Raw genomic sequence first — 22,788 nt, forward strand, 5'->3', positions numbered from 1 at the left:
TGGGCTACTCTTTTCGATTAGCAGCTAGGGATCTTTTATACGCACCATCCCACAGACAGGATAGTACATACCACGGACTTTGTTACACCAGTTGTGGAGCACAATCTGGAACGAGAAATAGCCCAATGGGCCCACCGACGGGAATCGATCCTAGATCGATCGCGCATCAGGCGAGCGCTGTACCACTGAGCTATATCCCGCCCTGTTCTTGAAAGACGTTTTATTAATTTGAAACCAGTTTTTAAAGGGACATACCCTAGTTTTTAAACACTAACGCATATCTTTGACTATTAGAGCCGTTTTTGATAACTGAAATAATACTTTACTTAGATTTTTATTCTTTAGATTATCCATTTCCGTACATTCGAAATGTTTTAGGACATCCTGGTGTTTCTAATATCACAAAATGCATGTCTCATATTTTTAAAAACGCACATGCGTCTGAGAAGAAACAGTTATGGAGTCGAGTTTTTAGTCTATTTTAGAGGGTATTTCACCATTTCAAAGTCACAGACTCTTGTTTCACTCAATTATAACTTTATCCAAATGTGTAACAGGTTTGTACAATTAACTAAACTTAGTGTTAATTTTCACGGGTTGAAACTAGGGTCTGTACCTTTAATGCTTTTATAAATATATGGGCCTTTGTGTCCAACAAACACATACCTTACGATAAGAGGTTTCTTTAGAGACGATACCTGTGACGTATTTCTGGTTTTGATGTTACATATACGTTATTTATGCTATTTGATAGAGTTGGATTTCTCTCACAAGACGAAATGTTTGTAATTTCATTTAAAAAATTGATTACATTTTTCTTGTTTAATGTGAATTTCCAAATGATTTATAATGCTACAGATGATATGAATATTGGTTCTGTGTTGACAAAACTCTTAAACCTACCCTCACAGAAGAAAGAAAGTAATTTGTTTAACGACACCACTAGGGCATATTGATTTATTAATCATCGGCTATTGGATGTCAACAGAAGAAAGAAACCACAAACACGATTGTTAAAACAAAGCAGAGTTTATTTGAATAGGTATTTGTAGGGGAAAGAGCTGTAGTCGCCACAATCCGCACCAAAAGTGTTCTTTCTTTTGTTGGAAAATTACATCAAAGAGGTGTTAGTTTTTAAAACTGTTATGGGGAAGGGCTAACGGTCTGCGTATTCAGCTGCTGGATCGGACTTTGCCCATCATAATTTAGACCAGGAATTACAATCGTATTTAACGTTTGTTCAAAATCATAATTTGTGGATAATAAATAAATTATAATTTCGCATGAGTGCCATACGAAATTCATGAAACTTGTTTGGGAATTGACCCCTCGTTCGCTCCGGGAATAAAACAATTCCCAACTTTACTTGTTTCTTAAATCCCGTATAGCACTCTCCCTCATGCAATTTCAGAGGCGGATCGTGGGAGGGGGGGGGGGGGGGATAGGTGGCCCAGGCCCCCCTAAATTTTGCGACAGTTATAATTTTCTTATATATTAATTTTTTTTTTTTTTACGATCCCATCAAAACCTCCCCCAAAGTTCCATTGGCATTCCGCCTCACATGTCAATGGGTCCCCACTAAATGGATTTTCTGTATCTATCTATCTATTCGAAATTGATTTTAAATTGACCGTTGTGGTATACAAAATATAAGTGTTTTTCGGTCAGTCTTTTTAAAAATTTGTTTGGCTGGTACTATGTTTTGTTTATCAGCCGAATACGATGTATTTGTTTTTTAGAACATTGTTAGGAAAAAGGATAACAAACAAACCGCTGAGAAATGGACTGGGTTTGAGACTAAGATATCCCTGATACTTGGAGGTTTTTTGTATGTATGTATTGATGTATAAATATCTATATATTGTATGCATATCGAGGTTGCCTGTTACATATACAGAGTTATTAACGCACTGGCGCAGGGGATAAATAAATCCTTTCTGGCCTCAAAAATTGCTCCATGCTGTTGCTGGAACTCGAAATTGCAGACTAACCACGATGCGTTCCGAACTATCCAGACCTCCATAAAAATGATGCTGTTTAACTCAGTCACACGCAGTGAAATAATTAAATCATTTCTGGCCTCACAAATTGTATGTATGTATGTATGTATGTATGTATGTATGTATGTGTGTATGTATGTATGTATGTGCATGTGTATGTGCATGTGTGTGTGTGTGTTTATGTATATATATATATATATATATATATATATATATATATATATATATATATATATATATGTATATATATCATCTCGCTCAGACAAAATGTAATGTCGAAATAACTATATTATGCTGTACATCAAGCGGCTTTAGTTTAAAACTATACTGATGTTATATTACACAGATATTCCTTTCCTTTACTTTCCATTTTCCTAGCCGTGCTCGTGTTAGTGTTCATGTAACAATACACATACACATCAGCGTTATCTCTGCCCCCAGAACCGAACCGTCCTATTGATAACAGCTCTCTAGTAATACGTCACACGCCATAACCGCCCATTATTGCCAATGGCTGCCATTTTCTACCTTTGAAGAAGAAAATATAACTTGCAATAGCTCCTAACGACGTATAAAGCTTTGCAAATGACACGATTCACCAGTAACACTTACCGAGAGAACGAGAGAGAGAGAGAAAGAAAGAAAGAGACAGATAAAGCGAGAGACAGAGAGACAGAGAGAGAGAGAGAGAGAGAGAGAGAGACAGAGACAGAGAATAAACGAAACACTGTCGATACAGCGTCAGTCGTTCGAGGTTTTAACTACACTGAGATAACTCACCGTTAAAGATCACTCAATGGAGTTGCTTAGGTTGACAGCCGTTTTTTCCGGAATGTATTTCGTGCCAGTATTCGGCGGTGCTGGTAAGAATATTGATTTTGTTTTTTCGTTTTGTCATTATTTATTATAAGTATTATTTTTTTTTAATTTAAAAACAGAACTCCACCACTACCCAAATGAGGAGTGAAGAAACTGAAATTGGAAACAAAACGTTATTACACCTGGTGGATCTAATATTTAAAAAAATGTAACATTACGACATCTACGTAAAACGTGTTTACACTTGTTGATCTAATGACTTTAAAAATGTCATAGTATTACATAGACACATTATCCTCCATTAATATTTAGTTGCTACATTGTAATTCATAAAGGGCTGCACTGCATAAACGGTTGTAGAATATAATGTATATTTAAAATGTTATCAATTATACTCAAGCCACGTGAGTATAAAGCAAATGTAAATATAGCAATTAGTTTTCATGGAATACATTCTGTAAAAAGTTTTATATAGACACTAATTATTAGACGCTGTAAAATAAAAATAAATTTAAATGTCTGTCACAAACATTTATTGTTAGATTACAAATTTCTTACAACGATTTGACGTCCTGGGCCCAATTTAACGAAACATCGTAAGCCTAGTTTTGCACGTTAACATAAATCTACGACTAAAACACAATTTTTATTACCATCATAGTACAACAAATATAGTTTTAAGTACACATTATTTCATTTTGTCATCAACATACTCCATCTTCCGTAATGATGTAATTGTCCGTGTGGAATAGATGACAAACACGTGTAAACGTATGGCCGGTATAACTGCTAGTCGATGTTTAGTGAAACTAGCCCCTGGACCCCGTTTTACGAATCGATTTTAGTACTAAGATCATTTTAATTGCATAAGGTAGCTATGCACTTAAAGACGCAGACTATAGTTTCAACCCGCATTTTTTTTTTTTTTAAATGGACAATCCAATTTGTTATTCTAAACACATGTAACACATTTGGATAAAGTTACAAAAAAGTGAATCAAGAGTCTGTGACGTTGACACTGGGAATATCCTTAAACATAGACTAGAACGCAACTCCATAACCGTTATTTTTCAGACGTACGTGCGTTTTTAAAAATATGAAAAATGCATTTTGTGGTATTAGAAAACCCCAGGATGACCAGAAACACTTCGGTTCTACGGAAATCGATAATCTAAACAATAACATATATAAGTAATGTTTGATGTCAGTGACCATAAACGGCTCTAATAGTGAAACATATGCCCCAGTGTTTAAAATCTAGGATATGTCACTTTAAGGTGATCTTAGCGCTAAAATCGGTTCGTAAAACAGGGCTTAGTGTTCGTGGTAGGCGAAAATGCATTTTATGCAAAACGAAAAGATCCATACAAGTAGGAACCAGAGTTAATGAATTTAGATTATTGTTGCAATTACATTTTTAAAATCTTATTCTTAGTAACGGAACATATTACGATTTTACACTGTGGTTTTACATAATTATATAAATAATGTTTTCATATACTTTTTATGACACCCAATAGCCGATGTGTATTTTTGTGCTGGGGTGTCGTTAAACATTCATTCATTCATTCATTCATTCATTATTACGAATTTTCCTTAAAGTCGCAAACCCTACTTTCATCCCGTGAAAGTTCGACGCTACGTTTAGTTAATCTACAAACGTAAACATTTGGATAAAGTTTACAGTATAGTGAAACAAGACGCTGTGACGTTGAAATGGGAAATACCCTTAAAAAGGCCACAGCTCGTCTCCATAAACGTTACTTCTGAGAAGTACGTGTGTTTTATAAAATACAGAAACTGCATTTCGTGGTATTTAAAACACCGGAATGATCAGAAACACTCCGGATGTACGGAAATGGATAATCTGAACAATAAAATGGAAGTAACGTATGATTCCAATTATCAAAAGCATCTTTAATAGTGAAAAATACGCCGTAGTGTTTAAAAACTAGGGTCTGTCACTTTAATTTTCTGACACAAACACTCTTAGTAACTCGAACTTTTACCAAATATCAAGTTCGGTCCTTCCTGTAAGGTGAGATTATTTGTACGATTGCCGTACATCTAAAATGTCATACAAAGCATACACTTACGTTTATCAGTACGGTACCGTATCGCTACGTAAATGTTTGTTTTATAACAAATATTTAGGGCCGAATTTACGAAGCCTGTTCTTCTTAAAGCCCGATGTTTAAGGGGAGCTATCACTCTCACTCCCCAACATTTTTAGCTCCCATTATAAATGTTTGTAGGTACACGCGTGTTAGACATATAGACAGGCTTTGTAAATTCGGCGTCAGACATATGATTAAGGACCACACATATATTGAAGGAGGAAACGACGCTGTCGCCACTTCATGGGATACTCTTTTCGATTAGCATCAAGGGATCTTTTATATGCACCATCCCATAGACAGGATAGCACATACCACGACCTTTGATGTACTAGTCGTGGTGCACTGGCTGTCGGCCCCAAAAGTTCCATACCAAATGAAGAATGGGCTTAAACCATTTTGTGTCGGCAATTAGCATTAACGACTATACAAGATCATATTACATCTTTTGTCAGTACCGTAACGTTAACACCGTAAGGCTTAATTATAGCATTATATTTATACCAATAATTAGCGACTATACAATATAATATATTTATTTTATCTGTTGTCAGTACTGTAACACTACTACCGTAAAGTGGATTATAGCATTATATCTATATCAATAATTAGCGACTATACAAGATCATATACTTTTTATATATTTTGTCAGTACCGTAACGTTAGTACCGTAAGCTTTATTATAGGATTATATCTACATGCACATGTCAGTGATAGAAATAAGAAAAATAAATTCACTTGTCCGCCGGACAAGTACCACAAAATCTACTTGTCCGCCAATATTTCCACTTGTTCATCTATGCAGGGCAGGAGGTGGATGCAGAAGGAAAAGTTAAACCCCGTTTACCATTTGTTTTTAAACCAACTCGCCTATTACTCTTCATTCTTGCATGTAATTTCGTGACTCGGGTGACTGAAACAAATTGTAGAATGTTTTACAGTCGAGGTAGTTTCAGCGCGAAACAAAAGTCATAACAATGCGTGTTTTTGTTTAGGATTCAATGAGAACCAGTTAAATTGTTGTCGAACATGCACATACCATTCAGAACACATCACTGGTTTTCAACTTTCACCTTCAGCTGAAGGCCTGGAAATAATCGTCTGGCGGGGCTTGACGAAATGACCTGTTATAAATGAAAATGTGCCTGTCACCAAATGTTAAAACAATGTTACTGTAGTCCTTTATTATTCATGTACTGTTACATATACTAATAGGCCCTACGTACAAGTTTACATGATGCAGCGAATCTCCTCTAAACAATAGCCTAAAACCCATGTGCCAAATTGGGCCCCAAGTACGTTCGATGGGTATCCAGTTTACGGCGGTGGGGGGTGGGGGGGGGGGTGGGGGGGGGGGGGGGGGGGGGGGGGGGGGGGGGGGGAAGGGGGGGGAGGGGGGGGGGGGGGGGGGGGGGGGGGGCGATTGACGAAAAAAAATCTTTGTTGTATTCTGTTCACTATTAAATATGGAAAAAGTAATAAGACTATCAAACAAAAACTACAATCAAATGTGGATAAACTTATGTAATTTATAAGCACTTAACTGGGGAGGTGGGGGTGCGTTTTCATCATCAAACAAGTTGAAAATGAAATACAGTAGACATCTTTCCACGAATCCAAGCCGAAGAATTTACTTTTTTTAAAGACACGTTAGAAAACTGAACAACTAGAAAATAAAATTCATGATTGTCCGGTCACTGCGGAAAGACCGACGAGATGTAAACGAATTTCAATCACGTTCGCAACTCAAATAACTTTATAATAGCAAAGCTAGTGATAAATATAATGAAAAAGGTGTACTTTACTTACTTTAAAATAAACGTTTCCATTTAACTTTGGTTGCTTAATTGGCATTTGTCAAAAGCGCAACACAAGCTGAATTGAAGGTACATTGGTGACAACTATTGAACTAACCCGGATACTCGTCCAAGGTAATTTTCTGCCATAAATGAGAACTGCTACCTTGGGAACCATGTGGTTTCAGACGTACACTTTACATTTAAATAAACACAATAGAACTAGATGATTCGTCTACTGTTCAGTTTAGAAGGATGGACCAAATCTTTAATTTAAATGATGCGTTGGTCGTTGAACCATTCGCAACGCATAGGTCTTCCTCGGGTTACCGGTCTCGGTGGCGTCGTGGCAGGCCATCGGTCTACAGTCTGGTAGGTACTGGGTTCGGATCCCAGTCGAGGCATGGGATTTTTAATCCAGATACCGACTCCAAACCCTGAGTGAGTGCTCCGCAAGGCTCAATGGGTAGGTGTAAACCACTTGCACCGACCAGTGATCCATAACTGGTTCAACAAAGGCCATGGTTTGTGCTATCCTGCCTGTGGGAAGTGCAAATAAAAGATCCCTTGCTGCTAATCGGAAGAGTAGCCCATGTAGTGGCGACAGCGGGTTTCCTCTCAAAATCTGTGTGGTCCTTAACCATATGTCTGACGCCATATAACCGTAAATAAAATGTGTTGAGTGCGTCGTTAAATAAAACATTTCTTTTTCCTCGGGTCTATTAATAGACATGGGAAACTTTTCTACGGAAAAAGCGAAGGCGTTCTAGTAACAGTTCAAATATAAGCACGTGCATGATATTGTAAATACAAAAACAAAAAGAAAAAAAAACCCCTTTAAATATGTATTTTAAAACGTACTACATCGCACTGCTTCAACACAGAAATACGTTTTTGTTTATCAAAGCTTGGCATATCAAGGCCGTAGCTAGAATGTTTTGTTTGGGGGTGGAGGTGGGGGGTCAACTGAGTAGTTAATAGTCTAAAACTCCTTTTCTTTAAGTTTCTGTAATGCTTTCCGAATTTTATCGGGGGGGGGGGGGCAACTGCCCCCCCCCCCCTTGCCCCCCTGCTAGCTACGGCCCTGCATATGACACATTTGTACCGGGCAACATCCATGACTAGACGCTTATTTAAGCCCGTAGGAACGATATTTGGAGTGGGAGATGGTAACAACCTCTATGGTGGGGAGACAAGCCATATTTTAACTTCTATTTCTATAGAAAGGGCCTGTTATTTCCAAACGTGTTCTGATAACAAATCAACAAGAAACCACGTGATCGATCGATCGTAATTTTGTTTTGTCATACACAGTTATTTTTAAGTAACTTATTTCAGAGATATATGTAATTATACACCTAAATAATAAAATGATAAATGTTAACTAATATGTTTTTTAATCATAGATTAACCCGTCTAACAGGTTTCAGGGCCGTACCCTCCGGGGTGGGGGGGGGGGGGGGGGGGGGGCAGCTGCCCCCCCCCTGAGAATCTTGTCCTTTTTTTTTTTTTTATATATCTCCAGTAATACATAGAAATGTTTAATCTTTATAGTATGTTAAAAATTATTTATAAAATTTAGTGCCCCCCCATGGATTTTGGTCAGGGTACGGCCCTGGGTTTTCGTTTTATCACATTACCGATGATGTAATCAGTAATTCACATAAATCAAAGAAAAACTTACTTGTAAACAGACTACTTCGTTTTAAACTTAAACAACAAAATAATATTTTTTAAAAATCGTTTTTAAATACGAATGGTATCTAATATAATTTGTTGATCAAATAAATTATTTGTGTCAGCCGGAACTCAATCGCAAGTCCAAGATATTCCGAATATTCACGAGCTAAGACTATTGTCGTGTTATCTAGACCATGTTTATTTACCTAAAACCAGGATATTTGTATAACATTTTGCGATGAGACACCGCTGATTTCTTCTTTTTTTTTTTTTAAGTACAACCATTGCTAAAAATTTGATACTGTTTTTAAAAAATAAATTTTTTACTTGTCCGCCGGATAACCACTAAGGTAAATTATGCTTGTCAGAGTAAATTTTCACTTGTTGGGACAAACGGACAAGTGGCTATTTCGAACGCTGCATGTACAGTTGAACCCCTCTAAACCGGACACTCTAACCCGTGTAAATTAACACTAAGTTTGGTTAATCTATAAACGTGTAATACATCTAGATAAAGTTACAACAGAGTGAAACATGAGTTTGTGACGTGGAAACGGGGAATACTCTCTAAAAATAGACTAAAGCTCGTTCTCAGAGGCCGTGCGTTTTTAGAATTATAAAAAAAAACCCCGCATTTCGTAGTATTACAAACATCAGGATGACCAGAAACACTTTGGTTGTACGAAAATGGATAATGTGAAAATAAAATACAAATAATGTTTAATTTCAATGATGAAAAATACGTAGTAGTGTTTAAAAACTAGGACCAGTCACATTAAAATTCCTAGCTTACGACACGAGTGTCAAAAAGTCTACTATTACGTATGCGGCCAGGGCCAGGGCCGCACCTGGTATTAATTTAGTGGGGTCACCCTGGGTGACAGTACAAGTAGATTATCTCCTCTCTTTCTCTCTCTCTCTCTCTCTCTCTCTCTCTCTCTCTCTCTCTCTCTCTCTCTCTCTCTCTCTCTCTCTCTCTCTCTCTCTCTCTCTCTCTCTCTCCTGATGTACAAAAAGGGCAGTTACAAAATTCGACAGGGGCTCTTTTCACGAGCTTTTCTGGTAACTGCCTCCCTTGCACCCTCCCTTGCATCCCTGGAGGTTTAATTATATCTCGGTTCACGCCAAAGGTTATCATGTCACACTATTATATCCTTTGAAAAAGTAGGGAACTTCTGTACTGACTCTCGAACGATGAGGTTATGTTCCGAGAACGTGTTGATTTCTCCCCCCCCCCCCCCCCCAACACCCTAGGAGCTGTGCTGCGTACGCTTGGGCCTTTGTCCAAGTACCGCATCGAGCACAATGGCGACTCAGCGACTGTCACGCTAATCTACGGCGTAGACAAGAAGCGACGCCCACCAAGCAGAAGACGGAGGAGGCGACCTAAGACTACGCAGGGGGGGGGGGGGCTAACTTGGCGGCTCAACCGCCAGGGGCGGCCCCACCTGTTCCTAAGAGGAGGACGAGACCGATAGGGGCGGTGCAGGGTGATTCAAACCCGGTGGCTAAACCACCGGGGGCGGTTCATTCTGCGCGGCCGCCCCCATCTACTCGACCGAAGCACTCGCCAGGAGCGGCCCGGGGGGGGGGGCAAAGCTGTCAGCTCCACTGACAGTGGCGGCCCCTCCTGTAGACGTACCAACGCAGATGGAGACGGGACACCCCCCAGCCAGCCCATCAGCGCCTCCGGCAGTTGTTGCTGTTCCAGCGGCGGTCCAGCGGGAATCCAAGAGGAGGAAGGTGTCGGCGGTCACCATACCAAAGACCAAACCGATTGGATTCTCGTCTGTGACCAGCTGTCATCAAGGTACCGGGGAGCGGTTATCGGCGACTTTACCGACTGCACGCACCTTAAGGGTCCTTGGAAAGAAGATCATTGGCGCCAACTTCCAACCGGACAAGGGAAGTGCCAGTTACAGGCAGCCTTACACTCGGACCAACTGTATGTGACGGCACAGCAGGACGGACTGTACAGGCAGGGACTCCTGATGCCATCGATGTCCAACGCGACCATTCATCGCATCCTGAAGATGGTACTGCGGGACATCTATCCAGAAGCCATCGACAGAAACATCGCGATGTTGACTGAAGGACTCCCCAACTTCAGGCCTGAGCAGTCCATCACTCTCGCCATGAGTCCTGCGACGCCAACCTTAACTAGGACAGGTAATCTCCTTTTTGGGGCTTAGTTGGACTTTAATTTTTTTAGGCCGTGGCTCAAAATTCTTATGTTTATTTTTTCATAAATAGTCCAACGCACTTTACTTTGCCACCCGTTCAATTGCTCAAATCACCTTAAAACCTTTTAGGCCGAGCAGTCAAATGTATTTTTGGATTTAATTTCTTAGTCCGGACATGACTGGGGTGCAGGTTATTCTCCGTAGACTTAGGCTTTTTAGACCTTACTAAAAAAATGTATTCCAAATTCAGCCCACTTCAAACTTACCCCCCCCCCCCCCCTCCTGTTCCGGACTTAGTCACTGCCGAAAGTCAGAGACTCAGCCCGTGATAGGCGTGCGTGAAGCCTTCGTGGCATATATGCACGTAAATACCTTACCTGACCTGAAAAAGTAGCCCATGTTAGATATACAGAATAGTACGTATGTGGGATATATGACTTATCTTATATATACTTTATTCCTCTTAAAAGGACAGATCCTAGGTTTTAAACACTATAGCATATTTTTCACTATTAGAGCCGTTTATGATCATTGAAATCAAACATTGCTTCTAGTCTATTCTTTAGATGATCCATTTCCGTAGAGCAGAAGTGATTCTGGTCATTCTGGTGCTAATATTACAAAATGCGTTTTTGATATTTTAAAAAAACGCACGTGCGTGGAAGAAGTAGCAGTTTATTGATTCGAGGTCTAGTCTGTTTTTAACGATATTTCCCGTTTTAACGCCACAAACTCCTCTTTCACTCTATTGTAACTTTATCCAAATGAGTTACAGGTTTGTAAATTATAGCCCGGTCTCAACGGGCTTAAGTCGTGTTCACGATGGGTTTCCGATGTCTTTTTTGGCTGTTCGCAACTTGGACGCAACGAGGATTAAGTAGGAATAGATCGGAGTACAATCCATTGTACGATTTTTTTAACGCAAGCGGGATTTGCTGCATGCAGCATTTCCTCCTTGCGACAAAAACATCGGATCGACCACGTAGATAGGACGCAGATTAATCTGAGATACACCGCCTACCGACCCCCCTACTACTCGCAGAATAGTCTGCGTTAAATTGCCATTCGCAGACTAGTCTGCGGAAAGTCTCAGAACAGTCTGCGTTTGATCGGCGAATAAACAAAATAATTTGAATTTTTTCCAGGTTCTTCCAGGTGTTCGCTTAGTGTTCGGCGACAGGACGCATACTGTTAGCAGATAAGACGCAGACTAGAAAATTCATTTCCCCCAATTTTTATATTCCCCCCCCCCTCCGATCGGTTGCAGACTGTTCGCAGAGTGATTTTGTTTTGTCGAAATCTCATCTTGAACGCAGCGTATTTTTAACGGAAACGCATCGTGAACACGACTTAAGCCCGGTGAGACCGGGCTATTAACTAAATTTAGTGTCCATTTTGTACGGGTTGAGTCTGCGCCTTTAAAGGGAGTTGTAACAAGAAAACAATAGATATACAGACACAGGAATAATTAAGGTATAAACATTAATTAAAACACGTTACAATAATACGACGGGGCTTGCATTGTTTTATTAAACTTAATTTTAATATACGGTTTTGATTTAACGTCAAGATTATCAATGTAATTATTATGTCTTTAAATGGATAGTAACAGAACAAAACAAGCAAACAAGCAAACAATACACACACGATTACATACACACACACACAACTACACACACACACACACACACACACACACACAGAGAGAGAGAGAGAGAGAGAGAGAGAGAGAGAGAGAGAGAGAGAGAGAGAGAGAGAGAGAGAGAGATACACACACAGAGACATACACACAGACAGACACACACGCGCACACACAGACAGAGATAAACACACATATACATACACAAACACACGCGCACACACACAGACAGAGATAAACACACATATACATAAACAAAAACAACACCCACAACATGATGCAAAATAACACACACTCTAAAACCTCACCCTGACGAACAACGTAGATCTAGAATTAACAAGTGCAGTAGGCTATTTGTATTCTTTCTTCTAAAAGACATTTTTGTTGAACATTTTGTCCGTAATGAACTTTCTAGCTTTTTTATGCACCTGTACTAAATTTTGTAGTAAAAGGTTATTGAAACCTGCCTTTACTTTCCAGTGAAACTTACATAACTAAGTTAAAGGCGCTAACTCGACAAGTCGACGAGATCAAAGGATAAACTAAATGGTGTCTAGGTGTGACGTTCACGAAAGTGTGCTGAGTTGTTGTAAATCCTAAGCAAATTTCTCAGCGAAGATGCTGTCCGTTGAGAAAATGTAGTTCTGCAGAAAAATACCTTTGACGATGTTTCGTTTCACGTTTCTTTGAAATTCTTAGTGTATAATGTCAAGGCTTTCTACACAAACCAGTACGTAAATATATGTAAAATTAGAACATATAATAGATACACCGTAGTGTATAATGTCAGGACTTTGTACACAAACCAGTACATTATCATATGTAAATTTAGAGCATATAATAGATAAAACATAGTGTATAATGTCTGGGCTTTCTACACAAAAAGTACGCAATCATTGTTAAAATTAGAACATATAATAGATAAAACGTAGTTATAATGTCAGGACTTTCTACACAAACTAGTACGTAATCATTGTTAAAATTAGAACATGTAATAGATAAAACGTAGTTATAATGTCAGGACTTTCTACACAAACTAGTACGTAATCATTGTTAAAATTAGAGCATACAATAGATAAAACGTAGTGTATAATGTCAGAGCTTTCTACACAAACTAGTATGTAATCATTGGTAAAGTTAGAACATATAATTGATTAAACGTAGTGTATAATGTCAGGGCTTTCTACATAAACCAGAACGTAATCATAAGCAAACTTAGAACATATAATAGATAAAACGTTAACGTAGTGTATAATGTCAGGGCTTTCTACAAAAACCAAAACGTAATCATTGGTAAAATGAAAATATATAGTAGATAACACACACTGTATAATGTCAGAGCTTTCTACACAAACCAGTACGTAATCTAAATGATTTCCAAACACAGATCCCCTAAATTCCCGGGTTTAAATTCCAGTGATATATCACGACATTCCTATACCGAATGACTTGATGTAATGTAGTAATTTTCCCCATAAACTTTGCGCTGTTATTGTTTAGAATCTGTGTCTTAGACCACATATTCAAAAAGGGAGAAAGAGAGCGAGAGGAAACCCGCTATATTTTTCCATGAAAGAAAAAAAGAAATGCTTTTTTTTTTAATTTAACGACGAACTCAACACATTTTATTTACGGTTATATGGCGTCAGACATATGGTTAAGGACCACACAGATAGAGAGAGAGAGAGAGAGAGAGAGAGAGAGAGAGAGAGAGAGAGAGAGAGAGAGAGAGAGAGAGAGAGAGAGAGAGAGAGAGAGAGAGAGGGGAAACCTGCTGTCGCCACTTCATGGACTTTTCTTTTTGATTAGCAGCAAGGGTTCTTTTATATACCCTATCCCACAGACAGGGTAGTACATACCACGGTCTTTCATATACCAGTCGTGGTACACTGGCTGGGAGGAGAAATAGCCCAATGGGCCCATCGACGGGATAATTTTTCCACGAGTAGCAAGGGATCTTTTATATACACAATTCCAGACAGGATAACACACACCACGGCCTTTGATATATACCATTCGTTTTATCACAGGGCTCGGTTCCGCCCCGTCTGTATTTCTTTTATTTCTCTGTCTCTCTGTCCTCCCTTTCTCTCTCTTTTCCTCTGTCTCTGTCCGTCTGCATCTCTCTCTTTTCCTCTCTTGTCTGTATCTATCTGTCTTTCTCTCTCTCGTTTGAGGGGGCGAGGCGTAGCCCAGTGGTAAAGCGCTTGCTTGATGCGCGGTCGGTTTAGGATCGATCCCCGTCAGTGGGCCCATTGCGCTATTTCTCGCTCCAGCCAGTGCACCACGACTGGTACATCAAAGGCCGTGGTATGTGTTATCCTGCCTACGGGATGGTGCATATAAAAGATCCCTTGCTGCTAATCGAAAAGAGTAGCCCATGAAATGGCAACAGCGATTTTCCTCTCTCAATATCTGTGTGGTCCTTAACCATATGTTTGACGCCATATAACCGTAAATAAAATGGGTTGATTGTCGTTAAATAAAACATTTCTTTCTCTGTTGAAATAACCACGTTAGACATTAGAAGTACGTTGAGGTGTCGCTAAACAAACACTCCTTTCCTTTTCCATACATCATTTCCATTTCGTGTCAACAAGAATACCGAACGGGAATAAAATTAATGCATCATTTTACTTCCAGAAAACAGCTGGACCTACAATGGAGTTCTAGGTAGGTGGAATAAAATTGCACACATAAAACAGATTCGATATAAATTTATTATATTTTGTATAATATTTAACGTGTTGAAAATTGTGGAATTAATATTCTTTCTTTTTTCTTTTTTTGTTCAGAGATGGAGAGAGAGAGAGAGAGAGAGAGAGAGAGAGAGAGAGAGAGAGAGAGAGAGAGAGAGAGAGAGAGAGAGAGAGAGAGAGAGACCGACAGAATGACAGAGGCGGGAGAGAGAGAAAAAAGAAGAAAATAAAAAGGAGAGAGAAAAAGAGATAAAGAGAGAGAGAGAGAGAGAGAGAGAGGAGAGAGAGAGAGAGACGGGAGGGGGGGGGGGGGGCGACAGAGAGACAGGAGAGAGATAGAGAAAGAAAGAAAGGTTATAGTTTAAGGTATTTTAAAATTAAAAAAATTCCACAGCATATACATTTAGATGTTTATTTTACCTACACACCAGCACCACATTTTTCATTGTTTGTTTTCGTTTTCGCTTTCACTTATGTTTAATAATTATTTTTTTTTAGTGGATTTTTTATTTATTATTTTTTTTTTGGGGGGTGGGGGGTGGGGGGGGGGGTTAAATTATTTATTTTTAACATTTTTTTTTTTAATTAAATTTTATTTTTCACCTTTATACATTAGTCTTTTTATTTTCTTTCATTGATCCCAGGTTCCAGTCATTGGCACGTGGACTTCCCCGCGTGCGGTGGGAACAGGCAGTCTCCAATCAACATAGACCTTTCTAAAGTGATAGTCAATCAAAGTCTGTCTAGTTTTGACCTCACCGACCTCCACAAGATCGAGGGGATCGAAATGAAAATGGAAAATGTTCTCGGTCACACCGGTATGCATTCAGGATTTGTGTGTATTTTGTATTCAGGATCGTACCTGGGAGTGGGGGTGGGTGGGTGGGTGAGTGGGGGCGACAGTAAAATAAATATCTATAGGATCCTTTCAAGGTCAACAAAAAGGACAATATCAAGAGTATTTTACTGGTTGCAAAACAAACTTCAACGACTTAAAAAACCCCACAAGAAACACCATCTCCTTCCCTTACTGTTATAACGTTCTATTTTAAAAAAATATTTTGGTGTCTACTTCCACAACCCAGTCCTCGTCTCTCCAAACTCGACATATGCTTGACTCTTGTGGCCATCCGTGTCACATACCTGCCATTCCCCAATCAGCTTTTAATTGTGAGCTTAGTGTGACCACTTTAGACTGTTCAGTGGGTCACTGTTGCACTGTTAAGAGGCTACTATAAGCACTTACAATATATATTTCCCTTCTACCGGCAATCCCCTGCGCGTGCTGTAACGTCACCGTGGTGCACGGGTGTAACATTCTCTTTGAAAATGGTCAATACAGCATAAAATTGAAGTTTTGAGTAAAAGTCAGTATCTATCTGTGATATTTGTGTTTTTGCACAGTTCTTTACACTGTGTTTTTGTTTAAATCTTGAATTTTTATATTTTGATCATCACTTTCTTTGTTTGCATTACCGTAGTTTGAGACCCAATAGCTGATGTATTTTTCGTGCCGGGGTGTTGTTAAACATTAATTCATTCATTCTACCGGCAATCGTTTGTTAGTGCCGTGGGCATGACACGTTTTATTAGCGTCAGAGGTCGAGCTTTCCAGAAGTGTGCATGGAAGTTCTCATAGATTACATTCGTGGAGGAAGTTAAGAAATTTAAGTGGTGACAGTTCAGAAGATACAAACACGCACACACGCACGCACACACGCACGTACGCACACACACACACACACACACACACACACACACGCACATATGTACATATATACATACATAAGGTAAAGCGCATCCTTTTTTATGGATGCCTCAACAGCTCAGAAGGTATCGTGGCTAGTCTGCAATTTGCGGGCGATTCGGTGCCATGGGTTCGAGTCCTAGCAACGGCATGGGATAATTTATGAGGCCAGAAAGGATTTAATTATCCCCTGCACCAGTTCGTTAATATCTTTGTTTGTAATCATCGTCAACCTCTATATACAATATATAGATATTCATACATCAATACACACACACACACACACACACAGGCGCAAAACGCGATATAAACCATTTTTTTTTTTTTTTTTTTTAGTTAAAGCCATTATTGTATGTCAGTAAGGGCTAATCGTAGGTCCGCTGATTTGCCGCAAAACGCGATTGATCCTTATGAAATTTTATTGGGTAAATCCCGTTTTTTTGTTTTTGTTTTTTTGTTTTTATCAAAACGCGATATACGCCAATTAAAAAAAATCACTTTTACTGAAAATTATAAAAATGGATATATCGCGGTTTGCGCCAAAACTCTTCATATGTACATATAATGTACTAATTTACCTAAATCTTATTTTCTCATAATAGTCGAAGTTGATGTGTCAGGTGCTAGCCAGTACGTATTTGGAGGAGGTCTGCAGGGGCGATACAAAGTAGAACAGTTCCACTTCCACTGGGGGTCAATCGATGCAAGGGGTTCAGAACATTCCATCAACAGCAGGCTTCACCCAGGGGAGGTAAGGAACCTTTTCTTTATCAATATTAGATGTTCTCTAACGGAAGGGCCGGCCTACTCGAGCTGTAATAATGATCGATGTATATCCTGGAAGTTATGACATTTTGGTGATAAATTGACTCTTATTACTGTATGATTTTCTTAACCCTAAACCTAAACCAAACCCATTTTTTTCCCTTGGGTATTGCGGTTGCATTCAGCACACATTGTAATTATTCATTTCCACAGCCCCATGCCAAAAAATCTCTTTCTGGCAGAAACCCTGTATACTGTATATGGTTGTGGTCCTATTTTAAGTATATAATACCTAGCTGTTTTATGCTGTCAGATAAAAACACAAACTAATAATATGTGATTATCATAAATTCATTATAATAATTTATACTGCTGTATCGTAGATACACCGTGTCCTTATGGTGTGAACTAATGGCAAGTTCAGTTCATATATGTCAGATCTTTATTAATAAAGTAAATGGTTAAAATAGTCTTAGTTGGGATGCACACGCGAGCGTTTGTGTGTGTGTGTGTGCGTGTGTGTGAGAGAGAGAAAGAGAGAGCTATATAGAGAGTGAGAGACAAAGATATACATACAATCATGCATACATACATACATATATATATTTTATACACACACACACACACACACACACACACACACACACACACACTAACGATATTATATTATATTATTTTCAGATGCACATTGTTCTGTTCTCCGTTAATTACCCGGATATCAAAACAGCGCTAACGAAACAAGATGGCGTCGCAGTTTTGGGTTTTTTCTTTAAGGTAAAATTAATTTATCACGATGTCGAGACCGGAATGTTTCAGAGATTCATGTAGATCATAGACGTAGACGTAGGCTGAGGCAAACACTTTCTTTACTTTTCAGCATTAGGATATCCCAGAGAAATGTTGACAACAGACTTGTAAGTGGCTGACAACATAAGTTTAATAATAATCTAGACATCCCACAAAACATAGTTTTCTCACATGTTTTCATTTAAAGAGACATTCCTGAGTTTGATGCAATTGTTAAGATGTTCTTGACTAACAGAGACTTTTTAACGATTATAATTACACATCAAATATATTTTTCTGCATAAAATTTTAGTGGCTGTATATTAAACGTGTTTCTGATCGTTCTAATATTTGTACTAGGTTAAATTGTATTTTATTTCCTAAATTTATTTTTTTCTCTCATACGTACGAAATTATTTGAAGACAAAATCCAGTTTGGGCTTCTTACAAATATTAAGACGACCAGAAACACATTGAATATACAGACACTGATATTCTAAACACGAGAATATATTTAATATGTAAGTTTAATCGTAGCAATATTTTATTAGTCGGAAACATCTTACAATGCAGCAAACCCAGGAATGTCCCTTTAAAGTCACCAGAAACACCTGAAGATTACTGCCTTATAACGGTGCTATATTTCTGCTACAACCGTATTAAAGTTTGTCTAATATGAGTCTGTTTTTAAGTACTACAGATAATGGATAGATATTTTAAATTATTTTGAAAACATTTTATTTCAGATTGGAGAACACAATACACACTTTGACTACATTTTGAGCCATTTTGTGAACATATCTCACAGTGGTAAGTAACATGTTGTTGAAATACGTTATTTAATCATTATTCTTTGGGTTTTCCGATCAATTATGTACTCTTTTCTTTTGGCTCTCCTATGAGTTGATTATGTACTCGTTCATAAAAATGGTATTAAACTGAAAGAAGTGAAGTATTTTCTATATACTTTATTCCGTAATCTCAGTATTATCTTGTGTCGTGTACTCGGGTCCAGGTCGATTATTTGAACTCGTGGAGGCCCTACAGTTGGAACTTGTTTTCCGAAGTCTCAAACTTGTCGGCCATGGTGGAAGAATGGGACCAGACGCAGAACTAAGGGATGGGTGGGTGTGCTGGAAAATGCTCTCCCTCTCCTCCAAACTTCGGAAAAACCCCGAAATTCAATATTTACCGGATGAATGTCATGCATTTTATTTCTGTAACAAACATTCTTTTCCTGCTTAATACAGGTAAAACCCAGGAACTAGAGGCATTTTCGATCAGGACTCTACTCCCCCCTTGGCCCAAGACGTTTTACCGGTATGTGGGAAGTCTGACAACTCCACCGTGTTCTGAGACGGTCGTTTGGACGCTCTTCAAAGAGGAGATAGAAATATCCGAACAACAGGTGAGCGACTAAAGCATATTTGTTTACTATTAGAGCCGTTTATGATGAATGACATCATACTTTACTTTATTTTATTGTTTAGATTAGCCATTTCCGTACATCCGAGGTGTTTCTGGTCATCCTGGTGTTTATAATATCAAAATATATATATATGTTTTTATATTTAAAAAACCCCCACATGCGTCTGAGAAATAACAGTTATGGAGTCTAGTTTTAGTCTATTTTTAACGATATTTCACCGTTTCAACGTCACAGACTCTTGTTTCGCTATCTTGTAACGTGATACAAATGTGATACAGGTTTGTAACTTAACTGAACTTAGCGTCCATTTTTACGGGTTGAAACTAGGGTCTGTGCCTTTAATTTTTACTGTAAGACAAAAAGCTAAATAAGTGTGTTAACAATGGCCAATACAGTGTACAGTGAAACCCCTCTAAACCGGACCCTCTAGGGACCAAGACAAATGTCCGATTTTAAGGGGGATCCGGTTTAGAGAGGTTAAGTTATGTCCTGGTTTTTAAAAACGGACTCTGTAAAACGTCCGGTTTTGAGAGAATTCCGGTTTACAGAGTGTCCGGTCTTGAGAGGTTTCACTGTATTACTATAAAAAAAAATAATAAAAAAATAAGTTGCGTACATTATATACATTATATTATACAGTAAACTAGGTGCATACTTCTTTTATGCCTTTTGTTTTCACTATAAATGAAAATACACTGCATGTGTTTCCGTGTTTCACAATGAAAGCAATAAACAATAAAAAAAAACACCCCCGACAACAACAATAACGACAACAACAACAACAGCAACAAACAACAACATCAGCAACAACAACAACAACAACAAACAACAACAACAGCAACCAGAGCCGGTTTAAGGATTCGCGGGGCCTGTAGAACAAATAACAGCGGACCCCCTTCCCAGGATATATATTTTGCAACCCCCTCGGAGAGAGGGAAAAAAAAATCAATAAAAAAACCCTCGGTAGTTTGTTTTGGTTACGTATATTGCTTATTACCAGAAGAAAAGCAATCACAGTTTGTTTTCTTTATATTGGCTCACACACATTATATATATATATATATATACTCTGCAGCTGGAAAAATTTCGACATATCAAGAGAAACAAACTTGGAGAGATCGATGAAGATTTGACTGACGACTTCCGCCCACTTCAGAGGCTGTATGGAAGAAAGATTACAACCAATAACCTGGCTGGACTAACGGAAAGTGTCACTGGGCATGCGTGTCAGTGTGCGACTCACTTGCTGCTGATTGTTTTTGCCTTCTGTCTACTTCAAATGATATAGATGTTATGAGATGATATTGCATTGTTGCATTTCGTCAGAATTTACCTGGAATTAAAGATGAGATCATCATCACATCATCATCATCACCATAACCATCACAATCATCATAATCATCATCATTATCAGCAGCAGCAGCAGCAGCAGCAGCAACAGCAGCATCATGATCATCATTACCATAACCATCATCATCACCATAACCATCATCATAAGCATTATCATCATCATCATTATCATCATCATCAGTGACATTGACTGAAGTCATCATCACCATTATCACCATTATCATCATCATCATCATCATCATCAGTGATATGTCAAACAATATGATTTCACCATAGTCAGATATGATGATGTACTGTACATGATGATGATGCTGCTGATGATGATCACCATAATCATCGTCTTCGTCCTTGTTATGGACTGAAATCTCTGTCGGTGTCCGAGATCAGTCACGCACCCACGCAGGCAATCATGTTCGTATGCACGTAGATAAAACATACTTACATACACGTTAGGTTGAAAGGCAACGTCAACTTGCATAATTATGGTAGGCCCTACAAGACAGGAGACAGGACTTTATTTACACTTGAATACAGCAACAACAAAGTTGTATCTGAATCCCAAAGTATGTAATGTGTGCAGTCTATTTGACGTGTTTTACTAAGAGTTGCTTCCCTTTTTTGACATGTTATATTACTGTTGCGCTATTTCAAATTCTAGGTGGCTAACGCAAGACATGACCTTAGCGGTAGCCCGGAGTGTTCTGGCTATCGATTTCTCACTCGGGACTACCAGTTAGTGACGTCTTATTAGTCCCCTACAAGTCCAACCAGAGGGGACTATAGGTTTCATTTCAGGCCTTCTGTCTGTCTGTATAGCTGTCTGTATATCTGTCCACCCGTCCGTCCCACATTTTCAAGATGTTTTGTTTTCACAATACCTTGAGATACTGAATTGAAATTGTGCGTATACCTTTATCATGTACCGTTACATACCAAGTTTGACGTTCATTGCCATTTATCCTATTTTGACAGTTATGGCCCTTGAATTTTGGAGATACGCAAATTTGTTGGGCCCATTAGGGGACTCTCAGAATACTTGTTATTATTTATTCATTATTATTAACTTTTGTTACTGCTTTCCTGCTGTGGCAGAAATTAAACGTGTTTTAGGTTTAAATAATACGTAGGTAAAGTTTGTGTGTTTATTTGTATACGTATGACAATCGGACCACTTCCATTATCATTAACGCTAGTTAGTGTTCACCGGCGTGTATTTCTGTTGTATTTTGTAGCTTCATAAGTTAAAAGTCAATAAAGAATGTTCAACAAACATTTTGATTATGTATTATTTACTCATACGAAATGAAAAGGATATTTGATTATCGACATCTTAGCACGTTCTTAATTACGGCTATCTCTGCCCTGCTAAGGCAAAAGGCAGTTTTGTACAATGGGCTTGTACAATGTATTTTAAAATAAGCATTAAAACAACATACCAAGTTATCCAAGAAATATCTTAGTGAAACTCGAACCTCTAGAAACAATATCATTCAACTGCTTAATGCTTTACCAAGTCAGAAAAAAGAAAGAAAGAAATGTTTTATTTAACGACGCACTCGACGCATTTTATTTACGGTTACATTGCGTCAGACATATGGTTAAGGACCACACATATTTTGAGAGGAAACCCGCTGTCGCCACTACATGGGCTACTCTTTCCGATTAACAGCAAGGGATCTTTTATTTGCGCTTTCCACAGGCAGGATAGCACAAACCATGGCCTTTGTTGAACCAGTTATGGATCACTGGTCGGTGCAAGTGGTTTACACCTACCCATT

The 22,788-nt window shown here is 38.6% G+C and overlaps 2 protein-coding genes across 3 annotated transcripts in view; one reads left to right on the forward strand and one right to left on the reverse strand.

Annotated features, from left to right (window-relative positions):
• LOC121368130 (centromere protein V-like) overlaps positions 1-2,877 on the reverse strand; it is a 13,276-nt gene extending 10,399 nt beyond the window's left edge. Inside the window, exon 1 of the mRNA XM_041492710.1 lies at positions 2,781-2,877. The gene's annotated coding sequence lies outside the window, so the exon portion shown is untranslated. The remainder of the gene's footprint in view (positions 1-2,780) is intronic.
• LOC121368129 (carbonic anhydrase 2-like) lies at positions 2,513-22,280 on the forward strand. Of its 2 annotated transcripts, none has more exons than XM_041492708.1 (8): positions 2,513-2,863; positions 14,878-14,907; positions 15,578-15,751; positions 17,283-17,431; positions 18,127-18,219; positions 18,978-19,041; positions 19,482-19,639; positions 20,736-22,280. In XM_041492708.1, exons 1-8 carry the CDS (start codon positions 2,797-2,799, stop codon positions 20,946-20,948), a joined length of 948 nt encoding a protein of 315 aa, XP_041348642.1. In that variant the 5' UTR covers positions 2,513-2,796; the 3' UTR covers positions 20,949-22,280. The 2 variants fall into 2 exon arrangements, with proteins under 2 accessions (XP_041348642.1, XP_041348641.1); XM_041492707.1 differs by lacking the exon at positions 2,513-2,863 and adding an exon at positions 9,838-10,581.
• The last annotated feature ends 508 nt before the right edge of the window (positions 22,281-22,788 follow it).

Source organism: Gigantopelta aegis, chromosome 3, assembly GCF_016097555.1.
Source record: "Gigantopelta aegis isolate Gae_Host chromosome 3, Gae_host_genome, whole genome shotgun sequence".
NCBI lineage: Eukaryota > Metazoa > Mollusca > Gastropoda > Neomphalida > Peltospiridae > Gigantopelta > Gigantopelta aegis.

Excerpts from the sequence above, each read along its gene's own strand:
- LOC121368129 (XM_041492707.1), top strand. The coding sequence starts at position 10,404 with ATGCCATCGATGTCCAACGCGACCATTCATCGCATCCTGAAGATGGTA. Across the intron at positions 15,752-17,282 it reads AAATGTTCTCGGTCACACCG|TCGAAGTTGATGTGTCAGGT; the intron begins GTATGCATTCAG and ends TTCTCATAATAG. Across the intron at positions 19,640-20,735 it reads TAGAAATATCCGAACAACAG|CTGGAAAAATTTCGACATAT; the intron begins GTGAGCGACTAA and ends TATACTCTGCAG.